We start from the raw sequence: 27873 nt of genomic DNA on the forward strand, positions 1-27873 counted from the left end.
TATTTTCCATCGAAACTTTCAGGGATGATTATTACTTGCTTGATGTAAGGTTGAAGGTCGTTTTGAGCACATCCGGTCGCACCGGAAGTGACTAAAAATAACCGGAAGTTTATTGGAATTGATAGATCCTACACTTTTTTGCTTTCTAATTATATCTTGAAGAATTCTCGTGCCTTTTTGACATCTTAAGTTTTATTTTTAATCCTATTAATGGAATTATTCCAACACTGGTCTTATTCCATCAGATATCGGACGGAAGACCTACTCGTTGCTCGCAACGAGATCGCATCTAGTTATTATTATTATTCTTTTTTCTTCTTATTTCTTCTCCGGTACTTTTTTGTCCGGAAGTGTTCTCAGAAACTGTTCACCAAACTAAGTTAAAACCTTTTTAGGGTTAGTAGGCATGTTGTGTAGATGTGCCGAACGAAGGTCATTTTGCGCGCATTCGCATGCACGTGCGGGCGCGTGCAATGAGTAAAATAACTGATATATTTAATATGGTTGTAACTTTTATATTTTTTGATAAAATGTTTTGAAACTCATTATATAAATATATATACGTTGTGTAGATAAGATGACATGGTCAAATTTGCATGAACTCACGCGCATGCACGTGCGCTTTGCTCTGATTGGCTGAAACAGAAATCTTAATATCTTTATTGTTTTATGATGAAATGCTTTGAAATTTATAACATAGACATGCATTAGAATGTACTACAATATGATATATAAAATTTTTCATGAAATCACGCGCATGCACGTGCGCTGCAATCTGATTGGCTGAAAATTTAAATGAGTATAACTCCCTTGCTTTTCAACCAAACAGCATGGGATTTACAACATAGATAGACATAAAGGACTCCTACAGAATGGTATGGTCACCATTCACATGCATGCACGTGCGTGCACGTGCTCTTTGCTCTGATTGGCTGAAACAAAAATCTCAATATCTTTTCTGTTTTTTTTACAAAATGCTTTAAATTTAAAACATAGACATACTTTAAGATGTCCTACAATATGACATATAATAATTGTCATGAAAATACGCGCATGCACGTGCGCTGCAATCTGATTGGCTTAAACTTTAAATGGCTATAACTCCCTCGTTTTTTAACCAAACAGGATGGGATTAAGAACATAGACAGACATAATGGACACCTACAAGAAGGTATGGTCATCATGCACGTGCGTGCACGTGCAAATGAGTAAACTAGTGTAGACAAGATGATATCGTCATTACGCTCATGCAATCACATACGCACACCTGCATTGCTTGGTATACTTTTTTTGAAAACGTTGTTTACGTCTTAAATGCATAGATTTTGCCTTCTTTAATGAAACTGACAGGGAATATGGCACGAGAAGGGAGTTGGGGAGCGTTTGGGGAACATCTGTAACGGTTCCCGTTACAATTAGCACTAGTTATTATTTTTCTTCTTCCTGGGAAAATTTTGTCCACGAGTGATCTTGTAAACTACACATCCGACTTAGGTGAAACCTTTTTAGGGTTAGTAGGCATGTAATGTAGAGTTGCCAAACAAAGGTCATTTTGCGCGCACGTGCTTGCAAGAGCGCGCACGTGCAATAGGTGAAATTACCAATATAATGGATATTGCCGTAACTTTTCTATTTTTTGATGAATTTTTTTGAAACTCATAATGTAAGGATACATTAGTAGTATAGACAAGATAGCATGGTCAAAATAGCAAGATCTCACGCGCATGCACGTGCGCTTCGCTCTGATTGGCTGAAACTAAAGTCTCAATAACTTTCTTGTTTCTTGTCATGATCCTTTGAAATTTTGAACATAGTTCTACATTATGAAGATCTACAGCATGATACATAAGAATTTTCACGAGAGCATGCGCATGTGCGCGTGCTGCAATCTGATTGGCTGAAACTTTAAATGGCAATATCTCCTTTGTTTTTTGACGAAATTCTTTGAAATTTATATAGTCATGCATTAGGATATCCTACAAAACGATATAGAAATAAATCATGATATCACGCGCATGCACGTTTGCTGCAATCTGATTGGCTGAAACTTTGATTGGCTGTTTCTCCTTTGTTTTTTGACGAAATTCTTTGAAATTTAAAATATAGTCATGCATTAGGATATCCTACGAAATGATATAAAAAAAATCATGAAATCATGCGCTGCAATCTGATTGGCTGAAACTTTAAATTGCTATTTCTCCTTTGTTTTTTGACGAAATTCTTTGAAATTTAAAATATAGTCATGCATTAGGATATCCTACAAAATGATATAAAAAAATCATGAAATTACGTGCATGCACGTTTGCTGCAATCTGATTGGCTGAAACTTTAAATGCCTATATCTCCTTTGTTTTTTGACGAAATGCTTTGGAATTTATAACATAGTCTTGCATTAGGATATCCTGCAATATGATATACAAAAAATTTCAAGAAATCACCCGCATGCACGTGTGCTGCAACCCGATTGGCTGAAACTTTAAATGGCTATATCTCCTTTGTTTTTTGACGAAATGCTTTGAAATTTAAAACATATTCATGCATTGGGATATCCTACAATATGATTTAGTAAAACTTCATGAAATCACGCGGATGCACGTGTGCTGCAATCTGATTGGCTGAAACTTGAAATGGCTATAATTCCCTTGGTTTTCAACCAAACAGGATGGGATTTAGAACATAGATAGATATAAGGGCCTCCTACAAGAAGGTATGGTCATCATGCACGTGCACGCACGTGCGTGCGTTTAAAACGAGTGAAATTAAAAAACACTTGAATAAGTGATTTTTAATACTTTTGGACTAAATGGTTTAATATATAGCATATTTAAATATATAGAAAATTGTAGACAAGATGATATGATTATTGCGCACGTGCATTCACATGCGCACGCATGCAATGTTAAAATTTAAATATAATTGGTATCCCTCTGGGAAAACGTTGTTAAAAGCAAAAATGCACAGATGTTGTCTTATTTAATAAGGCTTACATGGAATATGGCACCAAAAGGGAGTTGGGGAGCGTTTGGGGAACATCTGTAACGGTTCCCGTTACAATTAGCACTAGTTATTAAGGTCTTCCGTCTCCAACGGAAGACCTTATTGTTTTCGTTCGGTTTCTTTTTCCCTATTATTCTTTTTTTTTCTTACCGATTTTGTGCACGCGAGTTCTCGGAAACGGCTTGGTCGATTTTCACGAAACTTTCAGATCTGATAGATATTGGTCTGAACCTTATTGGAAATTTTTTATGTATACGTCGTCACTTCCGGTCGTGAGATATGGACGATTTACTGATTTTCAGAGGGTCAGCTTGTCCTGGCAATCACTAAAAAACGAATGAAGATACTGACTTGAGATTTTCAGTGAAGGTAGACGAAGGATATCTGAATTGCTTTTTTGAGTCTATATTTTTCTAACGCAAAAGGTGTTGAAGCTCTCTTGAGCTCATTATTATTATTGTTTTTCTGACCATCTAATTTTGTGCACGCGATTTCTCGAAAACAACTGGATGGATTTTCATGAAATTTGCAGGAACAATGTGTTTTTATCTGAAGTTATTTAATCCAAGAGATTTTTTTGGAAATTCCTTTTTGGTGCTAAGTTACGGACAATTTTCTGATTTTAAAATGACATTTTGTTCGCGAATAATCTCAAGAACGGTAAAAGATATCACTGTGAAACTTTCAGGGATTATAGATCGTGATAAGTACTATCCAAGACGCGATATTTTGTACGTCGTCTCTACTTCCTGTTGTAACGGCATGCAAAGAAAAAAAGTCGAATTTTTCAACTTTTTTGTTTTCCAATATTTTAAAATTATATTAGTATGGCTGATAGAAACATATCTCATTAGGCTAAATATGTAATTTGTTTGTAAATTGATAAATTCAAACTCGAGATATTAACATTCAAAAATATGAAGGGGGATCAAAATGGCGGCGGTCTTTGTCAATTCCGACATTTCGCAATAGGGGTTTACAGAGGCAGCCAAGCGTTTGCTTGAACGAAAGTTACATAAGGATCAATGAAATTTGTAAGGATACTTGGATTATCACGTCGTAGGTTCGTTGCAATTCTGCGCCAAACTTCATTTATAATCCAAGGTCTCCTTACAAGTCTTCTTTAATTGGTTTTGGTTGGTTCTCAAAGTAGAAATAGAAAAGAATTAATGTGCAAATTGAGTACAATATCTACTATCTTTTGTTTTGCATCACGGAAACACATAACTTAAATCATAGTTATAATTAATAGTTTTTCAAGAAACAATATATATAGTAAGTACGAAACGTGACCACTGGTTTCCCATGCACACTTGTGTCATATTAAACTAATAGAAAGGACAACTGTTACAATAAGAAAACATTTTTTTAAAGATAACTATTTTTCAGAGACCGTTTAATTAACCTCTGTACTTTTTTTTCTCAATGCAAGTTATTGAACATAATGGAATCTTATTCCTTGACCCACGTAGGACGATCGAGGAATTTTTTCGGTGAAACATACTACCTTTTTCATGAAAGTGTAGGTAATCGGAATGGTCCACTTTCGTGATTAAGAAGCATTCTTGTGCCTTTTGACATTTTTATCCTATTAATGTTATTATCCCAACACAAGTCGTATACAACGAGATATCGGACGGAAGACCTACTCGTTGCTCGCAACGAGATCGCATCTAGTTATTATTATTATTCTTTTTTCTTCTTATTTCTTCTCCGGTACTTTTTTGTCCGGAAGTGTTCTCAGAAACTGTTCACCAAACTAAGTTAAAACCTTTTTAGGGTTAGTAGGCATGTTGTGTAGATGTGCCGAACGAAGGTCATTTTGCGCGCATTCGCATGCACGTGCGGGCGCGTGCAATGAGTAAAATGACTGATATATATAATATGATTGTAACTTTTATATTTTTTGATAAAATGTTTTGAAACTCATTATATAAAAATAAATAAGTTGTGTAGATAAGATGACATGGTCAAACTTGCATGAACTCACGCGCATGCACGTGCGCTTTGCTCTGATTGGCTGAAACAGAAATCTCAATATCTTTTTTGTTTTATGATGAAATGCTTTGAAATTTCTAACATAGACATGCATTAGGATGTACGACAATATGATATACAAAATTTTTCATGAAATCACGCACATGCGCGTGCGCTGCAATCTGATTGGCTGAAACTTTAAATGAGTATAACTCCCTTGGTTTTCAACCAAACAGCATGGGATTTACAACATAGATAGACATAAAGGACTCCTACAGGATGGTATGGTCACCATTCACATGCATGCATGTGCGTGCACGTGCGCTTTGCTCTGATTGGCTGAAACAAAAATCTCAATATCTTTTCTGTTTTTTTACAAAATGCTTTGAAATTTAAAACATAAGCATACTTTAAGATGCCCTACAATATGATATATAAAAATTGTCATGAAAATACGCGCATGCACGTGCGCTGCAATCTGATTGGCTTAAACTTTAAATGGCTATAACTCCCTTGTTTTTCAACCAAACAGGATGGGATTAAGAACATAGACAGACATAATGGACTCCTACAAGAAGGTATAGTCATCATGCACATGCGTGCACATGCAAATGAGTAAAATAGTGTAGACAAGATGATATCGTCATTACGCTCATGCAATCACATGCACACGCCTGCATTGCTTAAATTTGAAATACTTGGTATACTTTTGGAAAAACGTTGTTTACGTCTTAAATGCATAGATTTTGCCTTCTTTAATGAAACTTACAGGGAATATGGCACGAGAGGGGAGTTGGGGAGCGTTTGGGGAACATCTGTAACGGTTCCCGTTACAATTAGCACTAGTTATTATTATTTTTTTTCTTATTTGTTCTCCGGTACTTTTTTGTCCGCGAGTGTTCTCAGAAACTGTTCACCCAACTGAGCTAAAACCTTTTTAGGGTTAATAGGTGTGTAGTGTAGGTGTGCGGAACGAAGGTCATTTTGCGCGCATACGCCTGCACGCGCGTGCGCGTGAAATGAGTGAATTGACTGATATACTTAATATAGCTATAACTTTTACATTTTTTGATGAAATGCTTTGAAACTCATTATATAAGGATATATTAATAATGTTAATAATATGACACTGTCAAATTTGCATGAACTCACGCGCATGCACGTGCGCCTTCCTCTGATTGGCTGAAACAAAAATCTCAATATCTCTTTTGTTTTCCGACGAAATGCTTCGAAATGTTTAACATTGTCATGAATTAGGATATTCTACAATATAATGTAGAAAAAATTTCATGAAATCACGGGCATGCACGTGCACTGCAATCTGATTGGCTGAAAATTTAAATGGCTATATCTCCTTTATTTTTTGACGAAATGCTTTGAAATTTAAAACATAGTCATGCATTAGAATATCCTGCAATATGATATACAAAAAATTTCAAGAAATCACGCGCATGCACGTGTGCTGCAATCTGATTGGCTGAAACTTTAAATAGCCATATCTCCTTTGATTTTTGACGAAATGCTTTGAAATTTAAAACATAGTAATGCATTAGGATATTCTACAATATGATTTAGAAAAAAAAAATTGAAATCACGTGGATGCATGTGTGCTGCAATCTGATTGGCTGAAACTTGAAATGGCTATAATTCCCTTGGTTTTCAACCAAACAGGATGGGATTTAGAACATAGATAGATATAAGGGCCTCCTACAAGAAGGTATGGTCATCATGCACGTGCACGCACGTGCGTGCATTTGGAACGAGTGAAATTGAAAATACACTTGAATGAGTGATTTTTAATACTTTTGGACTAAATGCTTTCATATAAAGTATATTTTAATATATAGAAAGTGTAGACAAGATTATGTGATCATTATGCACGTGCATTCACATGGGCACGCGTGCAATGTTAAAATTTGAATATAATTGGTATCCTTTTGGGAAAACGTTGGTAAAGTCAAAAATGCACAGATGTTGTCTTATTTAATAAGGCTTACAGGGAATATGGCACCAAAAGGGAGTTGGGGAGCGTTTGGGGAACATCTGTAACGGTTCCCGTTACAATTAGCACTAGTTCTGATTTGTTTTTGACACTACTTGTCACCCATGATGTTCCAGTACATTTGTTTATTTCATAAGCGTATGGTAAGTCAACGCATCTACATGTACATGTATATGCAAACATATGAATTAATATTATAATTTATACAAATAAAGCCCTTTCATGATCTCAATGTAGTATACTATGTGTGGAAGTTGGCATGTTGAAAATAGATAAAAATAATATGTCGTTCAATTTGCATTAATTTATTTGCAATTTATTTCACCAAAAGGCAAAAAATACATTACGTTACATGTATTAACTGAAAAATGTGAAAGAAGATATATTTTGATGACGACGAGTGATTTCAAGATACATAAATGTCATCATTTTAATCCATTAGGCCTTAAGTTACGGAAACGTATAACCGCCTCGTGTTGTTGTTTTAGAACGCGAATATATGATATAACAATGTTGTCAAATACAATTACTTTAAGGTTTTGCGATATAATTATGTCAACAATCTCTAATGAATAATACTTTTCTACGGAAGCGTAAATGACTCTACACTTGTTGTGTTATAACTTTGTACATTGTCTTATATTTTATCGACTTATCAACATATAAAATTTTATACCTCCTTATGTATGCCCATATTTTGAATTGTATTAAGGTGTATGTACATAATTGAAGGCAACTTCTTTTGTTCAATATATTTTATTGCTTTAACTTTTATCGACTGAAATATTATACTAATTTTCAAATATCGATCTAAACAAAATATTTCTTCATGTCAATATAGTATTGTCGATATGAAGCAATAGATATGAAGTTATATCGATATAGATATATGAATATTTTCGAGAAGACAGAAAAAGGTGTTTTTGAATTAACTTGTCGGGACCGGGGATTCTTATTAATCTTCACTTCACTTGGAAAGCTTATGTACCATGTATTTGCTATCGTGTACGATTATAGGCTGAAACAAAATTAAACAAGAGGCCCATGGACCACATCGCTCATCTGAGAAGCTTTGACCATTCTGTTCTTTATCCGATTTCCCCCTTGTAATACATATTGTGACCCCACCTTATCCCACTGATCATAATTTAGACAACTTGAAATCTACACTACCCCAGGATGCTACCAAATGAGTTTCAGGTTTTCTGGCCCAGTAGTTCGTGAAAAGAAGACTTTTGAAGATTTTTCTTCTATATTTCGATGTAAAACCTTGATTCCCCATTGTTGCCCCGCCCAACCCCCGGGGGTCATGATTTGAACAATTTAGAATCTACATTACCTCAGGATGCTTCCACATACAATTCGGCTTTTCTGGCCCTGTGGTTCTTGAGAAGAAGATTTTTGAAGATTTTTCCTATATATTTCTATGTAAAAATTTGATTTCCCACTGTGGCCCCGCCCAACTTTCGGGGGTCATGATTTGAACAATTTAAAATCTACATTATGCCAGGTTGCTTCCAAATAATATAAGCTTTTCTGGTCCTGTGGTTCTTGAGGAGAAGATTTTAAAGATTTTACCTATATATTTCTATGTAAAAATTTGATTCCCCATTGTGGCCCCGCCCAACCCCCAGGGGTCATGATTTAAACAATTTAGAATCTACACTACCCCAGGATGCTTCCACATAAGTTTCAGCTTTTCTGGCCCAGTGGTTCTTGAGAAGAAGATTTTAAAAGATTTTTCCTATATATTTCTATGTAAAACTTTGATTCCCCATTGTGCCCCCGCCCTTCCCCCGGGGGTCATGATTTGAACAATTTAGAATCTACATTACCTCAGAATGTTCCACATGAGTTTCAGCTTTTCTGGCCCAGTGGTTCTTGAGAAGAAGATTTTATAATGACCCCACCCTATTTTGTCTTTTCTTGATTATCTCCCCCTGTGAGGGGACTTGGCCCTTCATTTTAACGATTTAAATTTCCCTTCACCCAAGGATGTTTTGTACAAAGTTTGGTCAATATTGGCTCAGCGGTTCTTGAGAAGAAGTCGAAAATGTGAAAAGTTTACAGACGGACGGACAACGGACAAAATGTGATCAGAAAAGCTCACTAGGTGAGCTAAAAATATTTGAAAAATGGAGATGGAGAGACATCAGCAGTTAAATCATATGAATTTTCATAGGAAATTAATCTACCAATTATTTTGAAGAGGGAATATGATATATTCTATCATGGTTCACTGCTTATATCTCTTGAGTTCAATGGGGATTGTAAATCGCTAATGAAGCGAAAATAGAAAGTACCGGGTAGCACTATTATAAAAGTAACACTGTAACACTTTGTAAATATTTGATGTTTCACTCTGTTATATACATAGGATCTGACTCATGAATGCGAACCTCCACAGTCTTGAAACCTCCCAGCCCCCCCCCCCTCCACCCACCCCCCTCCTGCATAAAAATATAATAACACCAGATCTAACTTCTTATTGCTTTAAATGATATAAAATAATTTGTGATTTCAGTCAATCTGTATAAGCTTAGTCACAAAGTTTAAAGGAGGAAAGTGTAGTGTCAGTCAAAATAAATTTATAACAAGAAAAACACACCAAGGATTTAATAATCTAACTGCGAACATTTTCTAAAATTTTGGGACATATCAGTGGATCTCTGCTGTACTCAGTTTTGGGGTTTTTTTTTTATAGCTGGATGAGGGGCACAAAGATACATTTGTCTCCTCCTCTTCAAAAGTGGTGATCGGTGCAATAGCCCACTATGGATCTATAACTTACAATTTGTCTCCATCTCCCTTTTTAAATATACTTTTTAATATGATTCAGCCTTTAATCGTACATGCTGACATGACACATAAGCTTTCACTGAATCCCGAGTGAAGTGAAGGTTCATTGGAATTCCCGCCCCCGCCAAAATTCAAAAACACTTTATATGTTGATAAGTCGATAAAATATAAGACAATACACAAAGTTATAACACAACAAGTGTAGCGCCATTTACGCTTCCGTACTTTTCTGAGATGTTTTAGACGACTTATACGCTTTGATATATCCAAGTTGAATTCTGAAATGTCGCACATAAAATAATGTGTAAACATTATGCCGCTAAAATTAAATATCGCAGACATTAGTGCAATATAACCTAATTCTTAAATTCGTTATAACGAATTCAACAAATCTGTAATAACAGATTAAATTCGTCATAACGAATTCAACAAATCTGTAATAACAGATTAAATTCGTCATAACGAATTCAATAAATCTGTAATAACAAATTAAATTCGTTATAACGAATTCAATAAATCTGTTATAACAAATTAAATTCGTTATAACGAATTCAATAAATCTGTTATAACAAATTAAATTCTTTATAACGAATTCTAAGAATCTGTTATATCAAGTTAAATTCGTTATAACGAATTCTAAAAATCGTTATAACGAATTCAAAAATATTTTTTGATAGGTCCTAAATGGGCTTCCGTAAGAAGGAAAGCCCAGTTAGGAGCTGTAAAATATTTTTGAAATTTGATTGAAGGAATTGTCGAATTTGTTATAACAAATTTTATTCATTATAACAATTTCTTTGAATTTGTTATAACGATTTTAATGTGTAATAACAAATTTGTTGAATTCATTATCGTTATTAATTCTAAACTTGTTATAACGAATTAAATTCGTTAAAACGAATTCAGAAAATTTGTTTTAACAAATTATATTCGTTTAATCAAGTTCTAAAGTGTGTTACAACAAATAAAATTCTTTTAAACAAATTCTAAAGTTTGTTATAACAAATTAAATTCGTTTTAACAAATTCCAAAGTTTGTTATAACGAATTAAATTCGTTTAATCAAATTCAATTATCAGGGCCTATGGGTAAATATATATGAATTTGATATAACGATTTGTGGACTTCGTTTTAACGAAATTAATTAGCTATAGCAAATTATGTAATTCGTTTAAACAAATTCAATTCGTTATAATAAGTTTTAGAATATGTTAAAAGGAGTTTAATTCATATTAACAATTTTTTGAATTCGTTTTAACGAAATCAACATTTGTTATAACAGATTAAAATCATTACAACGAATTCAAATAAATTGTTATATCGAATTAAATTCGTTATAACAAATTCGACAATTCGTTATATCGGATTCAAAAATATTTTTCGATAGGTCCTAAATGGGATTCCGTAAGAAAGACTGTAAACAAATGCAAAAATATTTCCCTACAGATATTGTTTTATTTCCTTTAGAGCATATAAATAATACACATAATAAATGTGTTTTTCGTTACGAAAATTTTGAAGCATTAAATGTGCTTTCGTTTTCCACATACAGTGTATATCCATTCAAAAATATTAAAGAAATTAGATATATACCGAAGATCACACCGTATACAACGGGTAACGCGGGGGAGTCGCTAAAAAGTATGGGGGAGTCGTTTTCAACGTATGGGGGAGTCGATTTTCACCGCTTCGGAGTCAGATGTGATGTGGGTCACGTCTTTTTTCGGTATATGTCAGATGTATTTACAAAAAACAACTAGCCCACGGAAGGTAGCAATAGTTAAGCTTTCTGTTGGTCATTTGTCCGGCTAGCATATACGTCTAGTTTTCTCAAACACTTCGAAACTATTCGACAGATTTCATATTTACGTTGATCAAGTGGTTAAAACATGCATAGTTTGCACAATCTACGACTTGTTTAGGGATTATAACAGTTAAAACAGCAAAAGCAAACGTTAATCTTTCAAATGCAACAATTGAAATTTGGCTAGACTTTATAAAAATTAATAATTAAAACATTTTCTCTTCAGAAAGTAATGGTTACGTAGGGGGGAGTCGTTTCTGGAAAAACACAACGCATAGGGGAGTCGCAAAATAAAGTGAAATGCATGACCTAATCTGGTGTTGTTTTTACAGTTTAAGAATACATGTACAATTGGATTATATATCTTCGGAGCACAAGTGCATGGGGACAAGATTTTTCCCTAACTCAGTATGTAATTGTCTTACACATTACAAAAATTCAAAAAGATCACGAACCTTCACTTTCAACAATGACAACCTATCCACCATGCAGATTTATAATATGGAAAATTTCTTCATAATAATATTAACCATTTTTTTTTTATTAGAAAAGTGGAAATCTCTGGTGCGTCATTCCCACCCCTTGACTTCTTTTTTTCTTGAGGGGGGGGGGGGGTTAGAAATTTTTAAACTGGTATATGCTTTCAATTTGGTCGACATAAAAATAATTTATTTTTATTTTTCATTTATCATATAAAGACATCTTCAGGCCCAAACGATGTATCTTAAATGAGAATGTTTGGGATTATCTGGGGTTTACACTGTCAATACTACATGTATATATTCATAGACAGAGTTCGAGGGCAACATGCGTTTTTTTCAGACCGAAGAACCAAACTGTTTGCTGGAGGTTGTTAGTCCGAAGGCAAAAAGTTTTGTTTGAGGGGTCGACAAAAAGCATTTTTGTCCGAGAACAATCAATTAATGAATCGTTATATTGTTTATTATGATATATTATCATGATGAATTTTTTTTCACGAGCACTGCAGTTTAAACTTGGTCAATTCCATCAAGTTCTGACAGTGACCTCGCCCACACTGTGAAGTAAGCCGTGCCATAGCTCATCGACAGGTCCAACATCTTACTCATCTGTCAAGCAGCGATTTATTTGACTGCTCAGGAAAACAGTAGAAAGGCTTTTTTTAGTTATAGTTTTTCTTACAATAACAACTTTTCATAAGTATGAAAAAAAGAATTATAAACAACTTATCTGAAAAATTTTGACAAGCAAAAAAAAAGGTGGAAGAAGATTCATGTAACAACAGAGTTTCTCAACCAAACTTTATTAACACATTTGCAAATATAACTGTGATTTTACTATTCTGCATGAAAACGTTGGAAGACCTTTCATACGTGCCTGTTTCGTGCAATGTATTTCAGAATTGTTATTATGGGTAAGGGCAGGGTCTGAAGTTCTAATTTTAGTAAGAGCTATAAAAATTCACCAAGAAAACTAGAGGTACTGTGAGGAATGAGTTCACTAAATGATACCTCCGGCTCCCATGCCATAATGGCAAAGTCCATGTTTTGCTGTGGCCGGGAAACCCAAAATATGTGTCGGATCAAAAAGTAAAATAGGAGGTCACCAGGGGCTGATACAGGAATTGAAGTTAGGTGGGGGCGAATAAAGTAGGCGGGGGGGGGGGGGGGGTGGGCGGGGGACCCAGGGAGGCGAAGCCCCCGGAAGCTCCTGGATTCTAGGGATTTTGTAGGGTAAAAATGAGGTCTACCGAGTAGACAATTTTTACATTTACTAGACTTTACTATGATTTACGCTAACTTTGACAATTTTATTTTGACACGCCGGGTGTGCCCCCTTAAATCCGCCACAATGCACAATGGCAATATGTAGTAAAGTTTCTGTGAAAGTTTCATCAAATTTCACTCAGTGGTATAAGGGGAGTTGCGGATAAGAGATGGGTACCCCAAAGCTTAACAGACAGACGGACGGACGGACGTACAGACATTAACTGCCTAACGGTTTTTAATTTAAAATGCTGAAAATTTTGGAATATGCCACTTCATGCTCATCCGTACAGAAACCATGTCAAATGTACATGTAGTAATGTATATGAAGTACTGGTATATACTCATACACTTAACAATAAGAAACGATAATTACATGTTTTTATTTTTACATGTACATATTGTTTATATTGATCTTTATTCATATTGCATTTTACTAAAATTATAAAGTTATCAAAATAGTTATGTATGGAAGCATTTAGCAAAAGAAAACAAATTTAAAATAATAGTACAATTCAATTTTGCGACTCCCCTATGCGTTGTATTTTTTCCAGAAACGACTCCCCCCTACGTAACCATTACTTTCTGAGGAGAAAATGTTTTAATTATTAATTTTTATAAAGTCTAGCCAAATTTCAATTGTTGCATTTGAAAGATTAACGTTTGCTTTTGCTGTTTTAACTGTTATAATCCCTAAACAAGTCGTAGATTGTGCAAACTATGCATGTTTTAACCACTCGATCAGCGTAAATATGAAATCTGTCGAATAGTTTCGAAGTGTTTGAGAAAATTAGAGGTATATGCTAGCCGGACAAATGACCAACAGAAAGCTTAACTATTGCTACCTTCCGTGGGCTAGTTGTTTTTTGTAAATACATCTTACACATACCGAAATAAGACGTGACCCACATCACTTCTGACTCCGAAGCGGTGAAAATCGACTCCCCCATACGTTGAAAACGACTCCCCCATACTTTTTAGCGACTCCCCCGCGTTACCCGTTGTATACGGTGGAAGATGGTCTTTTCGTGTAGGAAGAATTACAAATATTTGTTTTTTACCCAATGTAAATTGCATTAAATGGTTCTGCTTAAATAACACTCGGGTACCGAAGAATGTTACATTTATTTGCTTTGCATTCATGTGCTTAAATAAAATGAATATATTTGTCGGAAAAAATTATTTTTTTATTGCAAAAATATTTAACAAATTCAATTCAATTATCAAAAATTAAAGTGAATTCAACATAACTAAACACGAAAAACATTAAGAAGCATATAATTGAGATGTTACTCTCGATAAGAACTGGACAGAGATCATATGCAAACGCTCAGATTTGCTCATATTATGTTCTTCATTTTAAAAGGATTGAAAACATGGATTGTTTATGACTGTGTAAATTTTCTTTTCATAGCAAACATAAAGTAATTTCTTTATCTGTGCGTTTTTATCAAAACTAAATGACAAGATGTTTCATAAGAAGAACGCAGATTGATTTTGAATTCTATTTTAGGTGTTTGTTGTTTTTCATATTACTGTGACAACGGATGGCTCCTGTATCGTAACAGATGCTATAGGAGGTACATGACTGATATTTCCTGGCAAGGTTCCCGCTCGGCTTGTCTGAATTCTGGAGCCATATTGGCCAGTGTAACCGATAGTGGAGTACAGAGTTTTCTGCAAAGTAACGGTATGTTTTTTGCTCCAGGGTACCGATTGAAATTTTGAACAAAAGAAAATTCCTTTTGATGGAACTTTAAGCATTTAGTAATATTCCAATAAATGCATATGGTGTTTTGACTCCCATCTAATTTGCTACCCAAAACATACGTAGATTAAATTTATTAACCAAGGCCGGCAACAGGCAAATAAGTTGATGATACAAGTAACAACTATACCGTTTCCATTTCGTTACCATATATATAATTTACAAGATAATCCTTTCTATTATGATATCATGTGTATTATTTCATACTGAAAAGAGTGACAAAAGTACAAATATCGAGCTTGAAAAAACAAATACAAATTTGCGAACGTGACATAAAGCATATATGTTCTAGAGGTGGGATCATATGCCTAAGAAGAGTAAGCAGCCCCTGTCGATCGTTAGCGCTCTATATTGATCAGATGCCTGTATTCTTTGAATTTGTTCCAGTGATCAGTGGTGATGATGCGTGGATTGGTGGGACTGATGGAGGAACCGAAGGAACATGGGTTTGGGTGGATACTGAAGATCCGTTTACATATTCCAACTGGTATCCGGGTTAAGTATTTACACTACCTCATAGTAGCGTGATAGATTGTAGTCTTTAAAGTATTAAATAAAAAATCGAGTGAATTTTTTTTACTTTTTCAATAATGTGAAACTATTAATGTAATTTTTTTGTTTAACACTAAAAGTGAATATGACTTATTAATGATTGATCTAAAGTCTTAAATTTTAAAATTAAAAATGTAAAAAAAAAAAATAGCATTGAAATAATAGTTATCCTTTAGGTGAACCAAATAACAAAAACAATGAGGATTGCCTGCAGTTCTATGGAACAAGTAGGAGATTTAGATGGAATGATCTCCCTTTTGGGCATAACTTGAGAGGATACATTTGTATGAAAGGAGGTAGACGTTTATATCAGATTTCTTATTGCGAATTTTTCCAAAATTTATTCATAATAAATGCAGTAATATATTCAACAAAATAAGAAAGTAATGTAACATGTTTTTTTTTATCTGTAAGCTTTATAAAGGTCAAAGTTGAAGTATATTTCAAGAAATGTCTGTTATGATAATGTATGCATTGATGATTTAATTTAAATATTTACAGCTACAAATTGATAAAATCATTCTCCTTGCACTTCTTTACCATATATATTCAATCTTTAATTTCATCAAGATTTACAAATCTCGATATTCTCGTATTATACTACTTGTAGTTATAACACAAATGTTTTTTTATGTTTTTTTAAGGGGAGAAACTCCACTGTTTATAAATTGATTTTTATCACATTTGATTTTTTTTTTTTGCTGCAGGATAAAAGAAAATTCAGGAAATGTTATTATAACTGGTTTGCAACTAATTTTTATTGTGATTATTTATAAAAGATATATTTAACAGCATATGAAAGTTTACATTTAGTAAAATATTGGGTAATAAAATAAATATCAAAATTCTTTTGAACTGAATGCATTCAAATTTAATAATCTAGTGGGTTCAGCAGGGGATGCTTACTCCCCCATGGCACTTAATCCCGACTCAGATGTTTCGGAGGTCCGTGTTTGCTCTGTTCCTATTTTGTATTGTTTTATGGACTTTTAGATTGGATACTGTTTGTTATCTCCATATCTTTCATGATACTAATGTTATTCTTCTCTTCTTTATATAGTTATGTACGATAAAGTTGTTTTAATCACATTCTGAGAGGATTATACAAGGAGACACATATAACTGACATAGTGATTTCAACAACCTCGTTCAAAGTCAGATTTAGTAAATTCTTGGGACGTTATTATGGCCTAACCTACCTGTGATTTTCAGAGGGTCATGTTGTATACTCTTTTCAAAGACTTATACATGTATAGTTTGCAGATTATGTTTAAGATTAATGACTGTTATTTCAAATCATTTTCATTCAGGCAAAGATTTTAAAAGACAAAAAGAAAAAAAAAAACATTTCTTGAATACTATCTTTAACACTTGAAACAAGGTCTAACACTGGCCAACTATATATTGAACTCGACCTTTTCGGGAAAAAATGACAATGGGGATTGAATTTCAACGTTTGACATCATCCTGGCCATGATTTATGGACTAATATAGTCCAGACACTATCGTACTACCCTTTTCAATGTGCACTCACCTTAACAAAATTATTTCATTTGTCTTATTACCTACATTGAGAATGTTTAACGTTTTTTATTTTCTTTGTTTTCAGAAAATCATCGAAAGAAAACAGAAAATGTCCAAAATAAATTAAATAAACCCACCAGTGTTGATTTTGTTTGTTTCTTCCTCATTGTTGATTATCATTAATTTTAATTATTTTATGTAATGAATGTCTGTTGTCTCTCATTCAGCCAGTATAAACCCTTCACTTCCTTCTAACTGTGCATGCAAAGAGTCACACTGTGTCATAGGCTCAATTGTGAAAAAGAAAAGTATGTATAATAAATAATCAAAGTACTCTGAAGAGAATAACACTTTCTGTTAAAGTATGTATTTATCCACTTACTCATGGCAGTGTGACTTAATAAGCAATTATAATCACTCCTTTTTGTAGAATGTTTGAAGACGGATGTTCTTTTTTTGATTGATGATTCCAGCAGCGTGTTCGACGCTGGTTTCACGTACTCCAAGAAAGTTGCTGCAAAGCTCATGGACTGCATGACGATTGGTCCTGATGAAATAAGAATCGCACTTATGACTTTCGGTTCAAGTACTTCAACCCATTTTGGCTTTGACAGATACAATGATAAACAATCTATTAAATCAGCTATTACAGGAGCAAGATATAGAGGTCAAACAAGAACTAATATTGGAAGTGCATTGAGCTACGCTCAAAATTTAATGAATTCAAATCCATCTGATAGGTTAGACATAATTATAGTAATTACAGACGGGAAGTCCCATGATTCTGTATACTCGCAATCTTCTTCACTTCACCTAAAAGGTGTTTATGTTTTTGCGATGGGAAGTGGAGGAGATGTCAATTCAGCAAATTTAGAGACAATAGCAAGTAACCCTAACTCTGACTACCACGTGACATCCAACGACTACTACGATCTCCACAAGAAAGTCTCAAAATTAATCAATGGCTTATGTATCGGTAAGTAACACTTCCAACGATAAAAGCCATTTTCATTTTTACTCGGTTTGAAACGATTTAAATTACATTTGAGTATTTGATATTTTCAAGTCTACAATATGACCAAAATAACGCTAAGTGTGTGTATAATGTACTTTAGGTCATATAACTCCTGATTTCATGACTTGTGAAATGGAAGTTAAAGATAGTTATGGAGAAAAGGCACAATCCCCAACTAACGGGTCTTCTGACTGTGCAAACCAACTGGATTTTTACGGGAAATATCAACCCGAATTTATACATACACATGTCATGATAGATGGAAAACACAGAGGGTTTCGGTCATCAATTTCACCCACAGAATTCCATTTCGGGGTGTTACACGCCGATATTGCCTTAGTTAAACGATCTAAATCAGGTTCAAATGTTTTCCTATTGCCGTTTGAAAGTTTAAAAAATATTTTAGTGTATTAATAATCAAGTTTTTTTTTCTGATTATATATCACAATGTTAAATTGTACATGTAGATGCAGATCAAACAATCGGCAGAAGTTCAATTAAAGAGTCCACTGATTACCAGCCTTTAGTCTCAAAAGACATCAACATGACCAATTCAGTTATTTTCCATGACAGCGAAAGGTAATATACTATTATATAAATCATCTTTTTTGAACAGAAACATTATTTATCATAGTTTAAAATATTGATTAGAAAAATGCTTAAGAATTATTTCAACTCAGCTTACCAACGTAAGCGTATAATTGTAATTATAATTTATAGGGTTTTAGAGTATAAATGATGTCTGGAATGTAAAACGCCTAGACTCATTTGAAATTCCCCTCGAACATGTATGGGCATAATAGTGAAAAAAAACTTCTAAAATTCTCTTATATCTTTAAATCCAAGTACGCTAATTTAATTTTAGCAAACAGTAATGTATAACATGGGGCTGGGTTGGGGTGGGGTGGGATGGAGTGAAGAGGAAAGGGACAAAGAAGTTCCACACATAGTGGAAAGAGATCTAAAGAAATCTCGTCACTAGCAAGGAACATTTTATAACATGTAATATACAATAATATTTGATCACATCTTGATGCTCATCATAAAAAGGTAAATTTGCTACTGTCACAGTTATGTTACATTGGTTTGAAAACAAATACTATGAGAACAAAAACATCCTATCCGATGAATTACCCAGACACCCTGAAATTGATAAGTAAGCATTCTAACATTCTAAAATAAATACTAGATTCTTTAAACCTTCAATGATTTTTTATTTTTATTTCATGCGTCAATATAAGTTTCTAGTTGAAAATTGTTGAAACATGTTTGTGCCATACTAAAGCGGATCATTTTTAAATTAAATATTCACATGGGAAATGACATGTGACAAATTGGGGTCTCTACTTATGAGTCCTTGTTCTAATTTTTCAGGTTTTGCTTGATATTCAGAGCAAGTGTTGGAGGGTATATAACGCTTCATACAGGGAAGTACACATATGGTACCACAGACGCTGAGAGAACATTGTGTTACTTCTATGACGATATACCCCCACGTCATTGTGCGGACATTGGTTCATGCAGCTGTCCTCCGTTGCAATTATCTGACGAAATCACCAATATGACGTCACTTAATGTTTCATTCGCAGGCTGGGAGGATTTTGACTCCGTCTCAGCAATTTCAAAATTTGCTTCTGGAATAGGTCATTTTGAGATTTCCCTGCATGAAATGGAGTACAGTAACAAAGTTCTGAAAATGAAGCATGCCTCAAAGATTGCCAGAACTCGGTGTAACAACTGTTCCAATTTTCTAATAGATCTTCCCCACACTCAAAATCCTATGCTTTACGGCGTTGTTGTCGAGGTCGTCGACGTAGCGCTCAATCCAAAACAAGCCCGCAGGTTTTTTCTGTATGATGCGTCGTCCAGACTTGAAATCCACGAGCAAAATAAACTTCGGGTGACGTCAGCTTCGGAGAAGACAAATTTTATTTGGCAAATTGATCATAGTAAACTCTGTTACAATTGGACAAACAGGTTTTATAACAATAAGTTTATACATTACAATCCCTTGAGTCCTATTGATCCAGGAGTTCATGGTCATTTTACAGGCATATACGAACAAACAAATGGGTTATTCAATGTTTCAGGAACAACTAATATTAACGGAATTACTAAATTTCATTTCGACATCAAGAAGGATTTGACCCCTGTGATGAATAACCATATTGTGCCAAACTTTCCCCAGCAGAGCATGTGCGTCGACATTCCAGGAATGAGTGATGGAAACACAATATCATTCAAAATCACTGCATTTGACATAACGGGACATCAGCTAGAAGACGGCGTCGTTCATTTCATTGACGCATCACCTCCGGAAATAAATGACGCATGGCTGATACGAGATGGAATGGAAGAGATTTTCGTTCACAGTTTAAAAGATCTTTCAAAAATGGTATTGAAGTTTGAGGCGTTTGATGAACACAGTGGTTTAAAAAGTGTCCAATGGTCTATTAAGAATAAAGATGACCAAATTGAATTTGGACATGGTGCTCTTGGCGTGTACTCAGTTTCGGTAAGAACTATCAAGAAAAGAGCGTAAGTAATTGAAAAAGTTTTAAAAGTTTGGTTAATGCCGATGTTTAAAAAGATACTGGTTTGATAACGTTTAAATGTCTCTAATTATGTAGTATATTTTAAATGCACGTCTTTCATTTCAGAGCTGCACTTCTGTTATTGATTGCTATTGTCCTTCGGTGGGAGAATGTCAACGTTTGAATTATACGCTCATTATGAACTCCTTAGTGGCTAACAATTCTCACATAGGGAAACATCACAGAGAGTATTCCATTGAAATAACAGTTACAAATAATGCTGCTTTACAGAGTAAAGAAACAGTAATTATACTCGTTGATGAGTCAGCTCCAGAAACGGGAGTAGTGAAGGAGGGAGCTGCTGGATCTCCCGATATTGATTACACCTCTAGTCCACCCATCAAAATCAATTGGGAGGGATTCATAGATCACGAAAGTGGTATTAAGTTTTACCGAATAGGTCTTTCAAGCTCTTGTCTTAGATTAGAAGACTTATGGCATCCCACGGGATCGAGTATAGAATATTATGACACTGAAGATATGAGTAAGCAAGTGATTTTAGATAAATCGGGTAAAACCTTCGCCTCAGTTATTGCTTTCAACAATGCAATGGAGCCATCTAAAGTGGTATGCAGTGATGGGGTACAGTTAGACAGAACTCCACCCGTTATTTCGAACATTTCAGTTCGTAATATGATGGCTTCCTCCTCTCTAGGCTGCACGAACGGAAAGTATTGGTTTATTACTGAAAACCTAACGAGGGTTGCAATAATGTGTAATAAAACATGTTTGAATGGAACCAACGAAATCTTATTAAATGCTTTGCCAGTTTCCTCCACTAACAGCGTCCCAGATGATGCTTGCCTGCAAAATGATTTCATGGGGGAATATCTATATCTTGGAAGTGATTTCTTTGATATTTCCTGGAATATTACCGACAAAGAAAGCAACATTGAAGACGTTTTTGTTGGAATTGGATCCTCGCTTTCTTCAGTGGCTGCTCCTGACGTCAGTGGCTACACAAAGACTCACCACAATACTTTCTACCGCCTCAGGCATTCTGGGATATCGGCCAATTCTGTTATTTATATTTTTATCAAAGCAGTGAATAAAGCAGGTATGGAGTCTGTCATTCCTGTGGGACCAATCATTGTGGATGAAACACCTCCGATGTGTTTAAATAAACCAACAACAGAAGTAACAAAAACAGATATAACTGTAACATGGTCTTCTGATGATTTCATAGACATCGAGCAAAGAGGGGCACTTCGAAAGATTTACTACAGAATTGGTATGCAACCGCTCTGCATTTGGCCTTTGTTGAAAAGATGATTTTTCGTAACGATATTATTTTTTGTTCTTTACATAAATCTTCAAGTTATGATTTATCTTACAATAGGAAAAAATAGCGAAATTTATATGCGAGTAAATAATAATAATATTTTATATATTTTTAGTTTCTGGAGGCGCTACGAGGGTGACCAATTTTAGAAAATGGACAAAGACTGATTATTGTTCAAAAAATCGAAATTGCTTTACCTTTCCAGTATCTGAACTGCAACACTATGATGGCGGAAGCAGCCGTCAATATCAGTTTGAATTCCATGTATATAATACTGCTGGTCATTATTGTACAATTTTCTCTGAGGAGTTTAGCATTCCATCAAAATTTTATCCCATTCGTGGAAAAGTTTTTGACATAGACCCATCAACAAATATGAATGATGAACTGGCCGATGTAGATGTTTCTCTGACATTAGATAGGTACTGCTTGTATTGGGAGAATATAGATCATGAAGAATCACTCATATATGAAGTAGGAATTGGAAATAGTAAAGAAGTTGCTGATGTGGTTGCAATGCATGAAATTAATGGATCATCAACTACTGAACAATCCATCTTCTGTGAATCCACCACAAAATTAGCAAGGCATACCAAGTATTTCGTCATTTTGAGGGTATCAAGTTCACGAGGGACTATTTCAATGTCGACTGACGGCTTCATTATTATTGATGTGAATGAGTTTCAAAACTTTCTGAAAGTAAATGATGGACCGGGATGTTTATTTTCAAAGCTTCTGTTTGAACAGAATGTGAATATAGTTCCTCCAAACAGTACTGTTTCTTCTGTCAACGTGTCATTTCCACTAACAATAGGAACAACCTATACAACTTTCATTAACACATCATCTATTAATGTTACTATTAACAGCGGTGGTGTTTTGTTCCTGAACAGGCGTATAAAGTCATTTTCTTTCATTGCATTGGAACATCATCCAGTCTTTGAAATTATTCCAAATGAAATAGGGGATTCTAAACCTTTTACTTTTCGGACTTTCCGTTGTGAAGAAGATGTAGATGTGCAAGATATTTCAGCTGAAATAGGAGCTAACTGGGAGGTTGATGCTAGAGTTGAACGATTCATTAGTCATTACCTGGTGTCACTTTTATCGTGTGAGAACATTCCCAATTCCTCCTGTGAAGCCATCATTTCAAACTCCGTCGTAAAAAGGGCGTCATATACGTTTACTGACATTTATGATTCTCTTCAACAAGGATTTTACAAAGTTTTTATAAAACCATGTTTTGGAAATAAATGTTTCTCCGGATTGTCGTCGGACGGATTTTTCCTAGAATCCTTTGGTCCGGACTTTGGAAGTTTGTCTGCTGAACTTACGGTGGATAATGGACATTGCCTTAAACTTCAGTTGAATTTTCAGTCCTTTCAATGCGCTTTTCCATTTGAAACTACCCCAATGTTTTATAGATGGGCAGTATTTAGCGATGTTATGGGGCATATGCAATTGACTGAACATCAAATACAGCTCAACAACACCAGACAACAAACAGTAACTTTCTTTTTTAGACATAATTAATAATTTTATTTTATTGATACTGAGCTCTTTTCCAATTATATATAAATTAAATATTGTTGTATTTTAGGTAACGTCTTGTTTAAAGTTTCCTCATAAGAGAATGCATACCTGTTTAGAAGGATACTGTCGATCAGGCCGGATGTCAAAAACCTGCTCACAGATCAATGTACAACAAGATCCAAACAGCTATACCAAAACAACAGTCTATGATCTTGATGCAAAGTCAGATTTCTTTGTTGAAATCGAAGCTTATAAATATACAACAAACATTGGACGAAAATTAGAGGATTTGCATTCTTATGAAATTGATTTTAAATCGGACTTTTTTGTTTTAGGGGGGTTTGTGATCGGTATAGGAGATGCAGAAATTCTTTGGAGTGTAATGAAATCTCCCCGTATACCACTGCGGTGCGAAGACGATCCCGAGTGTATATATTCTAAATCAGGAAGAGGGGGACTGATAGCTTTCTCCTCAAAAGTGCCACTGAAAAGCAATGTTATATATTATATTTGTGTTAATGATTCAGCTAACTTTATCGTAAATCGATGTAGCAATGGATTTGTAATTGATTTAGCACCACCTCCAATGGGAAAAGTTAAACTTCATACCAAGAAAGAAGGTTTTATAACTGATGACAGTAGTGTTAACGTATATTGGCAGGGATTTGAAAACGATGACTTTTACAGTAAAATTGGATATCCATCAAATATTAGGTTCTATGAAGTCGCAATAGGTAATTATGAGGATAAGTTTCTGAACCATATAGTAAATAATACATGTACTGTTATTTTAAAAACAGATTTTTACACATGTACAGTGAAACCTGCATAATCCGACTTGCACTGGGAGACAAATTTTGTGTCGGAATAGACAGGGTGTCGGATTGCACAGTATAAAAAATTAAAAAATAGTAAAATGGCACTGAAATTTAACGTCGGAAATCACAGTGTGTCGGATTATTCAGGTGTCGGATTAGACAGTTTTCACTGTATATGTTTTTTTTATATTGGTAGGAACTGAAAGGGAGAAAGAAGACGTACTGCAATTTAAAAATGTACAGTTAACTTCTTCAATTCTTCTTACAAACCTTTCCTTGGTAGGAGGGATGTCTTATTACTTTTCAGTTAAAGGTAAAGTAACTTCCGTCTTATAATTTTGTCCGTGTTATTTTATACTAAGGGTTATGAAAAATTAATGAACTGTTGTCATGTAAATATTACTTTGTATGAATATTTCCAAAGTCGATGCGAGTTTTTTTTAAGTAAAAATTTGTAATATTTGCTAGACCCCCCCCCCCATCCCCCGATGTCATTTATCCACCTTGTCTGTAACTATCGCTATTAATTTTACATATAAATTTCACAGATCTGACGAAATGAAAATATTTAATACAGCAATTCTTTGGTCACAATCAGAAGAATTATTGTGAAAGAATAATGACAAATACTGATGTCATTCGTTTTCTCATTTTGTCTCTGACAGAACCACTGAAGAAAAGCATTATATTTTGAAGACATACCTAATAGTCATGCCATTACTCACCAAAACATAATCATTTATCAGAATATAATGACAAAATATGTGTATATTGTTTATTATTTGAGGATGTTCCTCGATAAATCTGTAGAATTTCATTGATGTGTTTGCTCCTGATTTATATTGTTTACAGTGAGGCTTGAGCATGTTTACTCTTTGTTATCGTCATATTTCATGTATCTTACTTTTATAGGGCTGATCCACAAATATTTTTATAACCTTTTTGTGTCTAAGAGAACAACTCCTTTGAATCTTTATAGCTTGTGATCATGCCCTTAATTGTATTATTGGATCTTCTGAACCGTACATTTACGACAAAACGTCACCTGAAAGGGGGACAATTACTGTCGGACACTACCTGAATCATCGTGTGTACGTGGATTCCAGTCTTCTCATTGTCCACTGCACAGGCTTTAAAGACCCTGAGAGTGGTGTCATGAAATTTGAAATTGGGATCGGTAGCCAAAATAATTCGAGTGATGTTATATCAAATTCAGAATTCTTTCAACCTCATACAGAAATTTTGACGAAAGGATTACTGCATGATGGACATATGTATTACGTTTTCGCCCAGGTAATCGAACGTACATAAAAATATTAACGTTTTCGTTGGATAAAATAAAAAAAACAACACACTGTATAGCTGTTTTTTTATACCTCTGATATTTTAAAAGGTGAATTTTGATTTTTCTTTTAAATGTAGGTGTGGAACCATGCCGGTCTGTTCACGTCAGTATCGTCTTTACCGATCGTTGCCGATAGTACCCCTCCAGAGCCTGGTGCTGTTAGAGATGGGCCGTGGTTAAACCATGTAATCTTCACTTACTTGACTTTCACGCATTTATTATTTAATTGATTCAGTTGTCTCATGGATAACTTTAAGATATATATTGGGTATGAGTGTACAGTCATCAAATTCAGTCTAAGGTGATTTTATCATAGACAGAACACCTATTATATTAAAGAATCAAATTTATTGAAGTTCTTAAGTGGGCATTCTAGTCCGGATTTGTTCAAAGTCAGACTATTTTATAGTTATTTATTTCTATTGATTAATAAGTAACTAAGTAATGGAAATTGGAAATACCATAGACCTAAGCGATTTAGGTCTATGGAAATACGTATTTTCAAAACCCAGTTTTTAAAAAATATAAAATTCTGCCTTGCCAATTGTGGTCGAATTAACCGATGTCTTTATTTCAACACAGCGATCTGAAGTTGCTCTTTTGAACTCAAATTAATTTTTTGAAGTCGATCTTACTCTTTTTGTATGCTGATTTTAGAAGGGTGTTTACCAATGCTTCTTGTAGCCAGAAAGGCTACACAAGCAATGGTATCAAACATCTCTCAATAATATTAAGCATCTAACATTTCAGCTAGCGTTCATTTAGTCCTTGGAATCCATCATACACACTTTTGTGTACCTCTATTTTATGGTCGTGTCGATGAAAGTTGTGTATACTAACAGAAGACATTTTGCTTTTCTGAACATTTTACCTGTCCGACTGGACACTTAAAGAGAGAGATAAAAAAGCATGAATCTTTCTTTAGTGTAGTGTATGTGTGTGGCTTGTGCAGGCTGAGAAGATGACTGTGCATATTAAAATTTGATTTTCCAAACGGATTGAATGGATTATTATTTATATTCGCGGTCTTTAACAGATTTCTATCTTGTCTAGAGTTAATATGACACAAAAGAAAAAGGATTCACAATTTTTGTTCTAAAAATCACATATCTTCTGAAACACAGGTTGATGAAGATTATACCACATTCTCTACAATAAGTTCCCACTGGACAGAGTTTGTAGATGGACACTCTCCGATAGATTTCTATAGGGTGGGACTTGGTACAAGACACGGATTGACTGATGTTGTCAGCTTTACATTCATCGGCAGACAAACAGGTAATTCGACAACTTCACATTAAAATGTGTTCATTGTTTTCGTTTTAAAAAGTAGCGTTATATTCTCCCTCACTTCATTCGTCCGAATATAAATTAATGAAGTGCTAAATGAATAAAATACAACACATGTTAAGTAGGAATGCTGCTCGCTAGTGCTTTTATTCAATTCTAATACATAACCATTTTATTAATCCAACTGTATAGCCCAAATTCATTACACTCCATTTCATTACTATCCTCCATATTTCTTGCAATTTTGAAATCCTTACGAGCAAGCTTAGAGTGCCGTGCTACCGCATGGTCTTACTATTTATACCCTTTATAACCACGTGACTTCAAAAGAAAGTGTTTAAATTAAATACTAAATAAAAAACATACCGCACATAATTTTGAGTAAGTATAATGGTACATACTACCGGGTATGTTACATTGCATCGCTTGAACTATCTGATCAATTGAAAGGCCGTGACACCCAATGCTTTATCAGTGATAACGAGATTATTTTCTATTCATAATTTTATTAGCTCACCTGAGCCGAAGGCTCAAGTGAGCTTTTCTGATCAAAATTTGTCCGTCGTCTGTCGTCGTTGTCGTTGTTGTCGTTGTCGTAAACTTTTCATATTTTCATCTTCTCCTCAAGAACCACTGGACCGATTTCAACCAAACTTGCCACAAAGTATCCTTAGGTGAACGGGATTCAAGTTTGTTCAAACGAAGGGCCACGCCCTTATTCAAGGGGAGATAATTCAGAAATAGTAAAAATTTGATGCTATGTTTTAAAAATCTTCTTCTCAAGAACCACTGTGCCAGGAAAGATGAAACTTATAGGGAAGCATCCCCA

General features: G+C 34.5%; 1 protein-coding gene across 2 annotated transcripts in view; it reads left to right on the forward strand.

The window, feature by feature from the left end:
* Positions 1 to 27873, forward strand: part of LOC134267002 (uncharacterized) — a 47959-nt gene that overhangs the window by 13037 nt on the left and 7049 nt on the right. The window contains exons 2-16 of one of the 2 annotated variants that reach the window (XM_062749228.1): positions 14837 to 15013; positions 15479 to 15586; positions 15820 to 15939; positions 17395 to 17475; positions 17598 to 18143; positions 18283 to 18540; positions 18650 to 18761; positions 19557 to 20697; positions 20843 to 22007; positions 22174 to 23564; positions 23659 to 24325; positions 24606 to 24722; positions 25389 to 25702; positions 25832 to 25939; positions 26879 to 27032. In XM_062749228.1, the coding sequence (XP_062605212.1) occupies positions 14837 to 15013; positions 15479 to 15586; positions 15820 to 15939; positions 17395 to 17475; positions 17598 to 18143; positions 18283 to 18540; positions 18650 to 18761; positions 19557 to 20697; positions 20843 to 22007; positions 22174 to 23564; positions 23659 to 24325; positions 24606 to 24722; positions 25389 to 25702; positions 25832 to 25939; positions 26879 to 27032 (6459 nt within the window). The remainder of the gene's footprint in view (positions 1 to 14836; positions 15014 to 15478; positions 15587 to 15819; positions 15940 to 17394; positions 17476 to 17597; positions 18144 to 18282; positions 18541 to 18649; positions 18762 to 19556; positions 20698 to 20842; positions 22008 to 22173; positions 23565 to 23658; positions 24326 to 24605; positions 24723 to 25388; positions 25703 to 25831; positions 25940 to 26878; positions 27033 to 27873) is intronic. The other variant, XM_062749229.1, reaches the window with a different exon arrangement.

This window comes from Saccostrea cucullata, unplaced genomic scaffold (genome assembly GCF_032062105.1).
Source record: "Saccostrea cucullata isolate Sc308-1 unplaced genomic scaffold, CSIRO_AGI_Scuc_v1 ctg306, whole genome shotgun sequence".
Taxonomy (NCBI): Eukaryota; Metazoa; Mollusca; class Bivalvia; order Ostreida; family Ostreidae; genus Saccostrea; species Saccostrea cuccullata.